Below are 3937 nucleotides of genomic sequence, written 5' to 3'. Positions count from 1 at the left end.
CGTTCATGCCAGACTGGGGAGAGAGGTGTTGTAATAATGTAAAATATGTGAAAAATAATGTGTTTTTCGAACAACCTAGTATGAGAGCCTGTTCTAGTACACCCCCAAAACAAAATCAAGACTTTGTAAAAGAGCATAATAGGACCCCTTTAAAATGCAGTCAAAGCAGATTATCTAAAATAACAGTTTTCTATTTGAATGTATTTAAAATATATATATATATATATATTCCTGTGATGCAAAGCTAAATTTTGAATGATTTCAAACTGAAATCATTCTAATATGCTGATTTGCTGCTCAAGAAACATTTGTGATTACTTAGTATAAATGTTGAAAACAGTGCTGCTTAATATTTTTGTGGAAACGTTTAAATTTAAATGAATCAATTTAAAAGCACTGCTGCTAAACAATAAAGCCAGGTAGACTTACTAGTTGTCCTCAATGATCTAGATGGTTGTTGTTGGAATTAGCGAGTACTGAGTCTGTTTGGGAATCACACTGCCAACTTTTATAGAGCATCATCAAGTCTTCCTATCAGATTGTCATAAATTACTTATAATGGACATCTTTTCCGGGTGGATTCCAGATGCTCAGAACTTCCTGTAATACTAATCTATAAAGACGTTTACTGCCTCGATTCTGTTTCAGAAGAAAGTGAGGTTTCAGCATGAATCTGGTCTTGGGGTTTGTTTTTAAATATAAATTCTTGCATGTATATATAAAGGAATATATAATATTATGAGCTGAGATTTATTTTGTATATATATTAGATAGACAATATGACCTGATCTGATACTGATAATATGATATAGAGAAATTCTTTGAAAGCTTCACATATGACACATTAATCTTCAGATACTCGCATGAATATACAATTGCTGCATTGATTTCTGCTTTAACTGAATGCTATTAACATTGCGCTGTAGTACTGAGTGAACTTAACAATTCTATACAACTGACATATACACACTATACAGTGACCCCAGTAGTTTTTTTGGATACTTAAGAATGACTGAACGTCACTGCATTAGACATAAATTATCAAACCTTTCTCTGAACTAACTTCACATTTCTGAGTCATTTTTTTGCTGTGACTTTAAAACGTCCAGGTGATTTTTAAGGGATTTATGAAGTCAGTTCACCTTAAATTCACACTTAAATGCCATTTATTTAGATATTTTGTAAGTACATGTTTCCTGACTTCAAAAACTTCTTATATAAGCTTCTTATGATGCATACATACACTTGAATACACTATATTTCTTTCCTTTTAACGTTCTCTTCTTTTCTTTAATTTCCTGGTTCTCTTCTGCATTAAGAGAAAGATATATGCTCGTACACAAGCTTGCTGGACAGTCAAATATCTGAAGGTCAGCTTCCCTCTATCTTGCTCTTTTATTTTTCTTCTTCCTCGTCTAAAATATGTGCCATTTAGTTTGTTTTCCTTGTTGTTCCCTTCATATGATGCAAGTAACCTGGCATGCACTCATTTCCTGTGACATGGCTGTAAGTAACAGTGTCAAAGCAAGGCAGTCTCATGAACGGCCGCATGTGCATGTTTATTGTGATGGTCCCTAAGACTTCTGGTGTTCAGGACATCATGCTATTCATGGTTTACCCATCATTCATGTTTGCTGGAGATATTACAGTTGCACTTAAGCATCATGTTACTTTTGCATTATGTGAATCACATCTGATAAACCCAAATCTTTGTGTGCAACCCCACCACTGACCTTTGACCTGTTTTTAGGGGGTTCTCTTCGAGCCAGCGGCATGGTGCTTCAATACAAGCCACCAGGATCTCAGAACCTACAGCAGCTCCACATGGACCCTGCCGATGACAAGCGCATCGCGTCTGCCTGGCTTGCAGCCATGCATAAAGTAGGTGTGAATAAAGAAGTGCACTGTATTAAAAAAATATATATATGCCTTTGAGATGCCTTTGATATAATTGCATTTATGTAATTAAGTTTAATTTTATATTCCTAGCAAAATCATTGTGAATATATCCTAAATATTATAATAAATAACTATAATATAATTAAATAAGTCTCTAATAAAAAAACTAAAAAAAACATTGCCTTAAGTCCATTTAAGGCAAGTCAGCCTTATGTATATTCTGTTTAAATAGGAAGAAAATATCCAAAACTGTTTGTCAAACTTATTTTTTAAGAATATTTTTCAAATTAGCAGTAAACCTGATAATAATGGTATCATAGCAGTTGTAATATTAATCAGCACAATTTCTTCCATACATTATTCTGTCCCTGGTATCACACAGCCCTAGTCATAACTAAGAGAGGATTTTGAGGATTCCTCAATAATATATAATATTATGTTTTCTATTCCCCGTTTGTCTCTAGGCTGCCAAATTGTTGTATGAATCAAGGGACCAGTGAAATGACACTGTGCTGGAGACAGAGAGGGATGGACAGAACAAAACGGAGGAGAGAGAAAGAGATCAAAACCAAGTATTATGTGTTATTCAGTCTTACATGTACTCTAAGATGCTTGTATGATTTCTATTCAATCTTTTGCTTCTACTCCCTGTCGAGACAGACTAGATTTACTTACAACCTCTCTGTCTGTGCCAAGGAGAGGACCAAGTTTTCCGACGACTCTCGTGCAATATGAAAATGTATGATAATATATAAACACCATTTAACAGATGCTTTAAGTGTAGTCTCACGTATCAAAGTTTTGTAAACAAAATATATTTTGTCAAATATTCTTATTTTAACACAAAATGCTGTGTATCTACTTTTTACTGCCCAAGTATTTACAATATGTAGTGTTTTTTTCCCTTTCTTAACATATTTGAAACACTTTTGGAATTGTTTTTCCTACACTACAGAATGATGTTTCAGGTCTATATTTGTTAGTAACGTGTTTGCGTCTGCAGAGCAAGATTTCCTTTTTTTTTTTTTTAGAAAACTGAAATTAGAGCAGCCAGATTGCCTGGACTCATATTAAACTTTGTTCTAGGTCATCGGGTTTTGTTTGCTAATTTTCAATTTTCAGTGTACACCAAATAAACATCTTCAGTCCACGACTGACCATTTTTTGTCTGTGCTAATTTGCTTAGATTTTAATTCAAGTTTAGTACTCTGCTAAAAGTACATTGGAAAATGATCTTGTTTAGTACAGTACTCATGCATTCTTGAAATCTCAGACTAGATATCAACATTTTGTATAAATATTAATCTGTTGCATACATATTTTTTGTGTGTGAAAAATGACACATTTAATTTTTGTTTGTGATGCAGAAACATCCTCTTTGCGACAGATGGCAGGTTTAATTCTTCCTTCTCACAGGGCTGCAGAGAAATCATCTCTGTTCTCATGATGGACTGCTGCTGCCCTCTTGTGTCCTGTACACAATAGACCAGAAACTGAAGCTTACAAAAACAAGAACACTTACCATATTACCACAAACTCCTTGAACTTTCATGCTTTTCCGTGTTTATACATTAAAGATGAAGAGTACAATTTTTAACCACCTAGCAACAACTTACATACAGCAATGGCACAGTGACAGAAATTACACCGAAATTCATCTTTAAGTGTCTTATTACCAAATATACATATTTATTAATTATTATGCATTTAATGAATAAATAAATGCAAAGTATGATTTATTTCTTTAGGTGTAAAGGTGTGGATAATGACTAAGCTTTTTAATGTTTCTTATGCAGATTTTTATTTATTTATTTTTGTCTACGAATGTATTTATTTAATAAATTGAATGGAAAATGTCACTGCTATTCTGTCTCGAGAATAAAGCTTCCCACTTCTTGAAAATCAGAAATATAAACCAGTAGATCAGAAAATAACCTGGTATGAGCACTATCCTGAAATTTTCCACATAGAAGGTAAATAAATTTTAAAAATGTGATGAATCGCTAGCTGTGACAACTCTTGACACTTCAAGTATGAG

General features: G+C 33.4%; 1 protein-coding gene across 3 annotated transcripts in view; it reads left to right on the top strand.

The window, feature by feature from the left end:
* zfyve21 (zinc finger, FYVE domain containing 21) overlaps positions 1–3667 on the top strand; it is a 14606-nt gene extending 10939 nt beyond the window's left edge. Inside the window, exons 6-9 of one of the 3 annotated variants that reach the window (XR_001638042.1) lie at positions 1320–1370; positions 1751–1881; positions 2364–2471; positions 3267–3667. Coding sequence is in view for 2 of the 3 variants with exons in the window: in XM_016533624.1 (XP_016389110.1) it covers positions 1320–1370; positions 1751–1881; positions 2364–2399 (218 nt within the window). In the remaining variant the exon portion in view is untranslated. Of the gene's footprint in view, positions 1–1319; positions 1371–1750; positions 1882–2363; positions 3020–3266 lie in introns of those variants that run through there. The other 2 variants (XM_016533624.1, XM_016533625.1) reach the window with 2 other exon arrangements.
* Positions 3668–3937: the final 270 nt, after the last annotated feature.

This window comes from Sinocyclocheilus rhinocerous, unplaced genomic scaffold (genome assembly GCF_001515625.1).
Source record: "Sinocyclocheilus rhinocerous isolate Xijiao unplaced genomic scaffold, SAMN03320098_v1.1 scaffold304, whole genome shotgun sequence".
Lineage (NCBI taxonomy): Eukaryota > Metazoa > Chordata > Actinopteri > Cypriniformes > Cyprinidae > Sinocyclocheilus > Sinocyclocheilus rhinocerous.
Note: the sequence above shows the minus strand (reverse complement) of the source record. Positions and strands in the feature narration are given on the sequence as shown.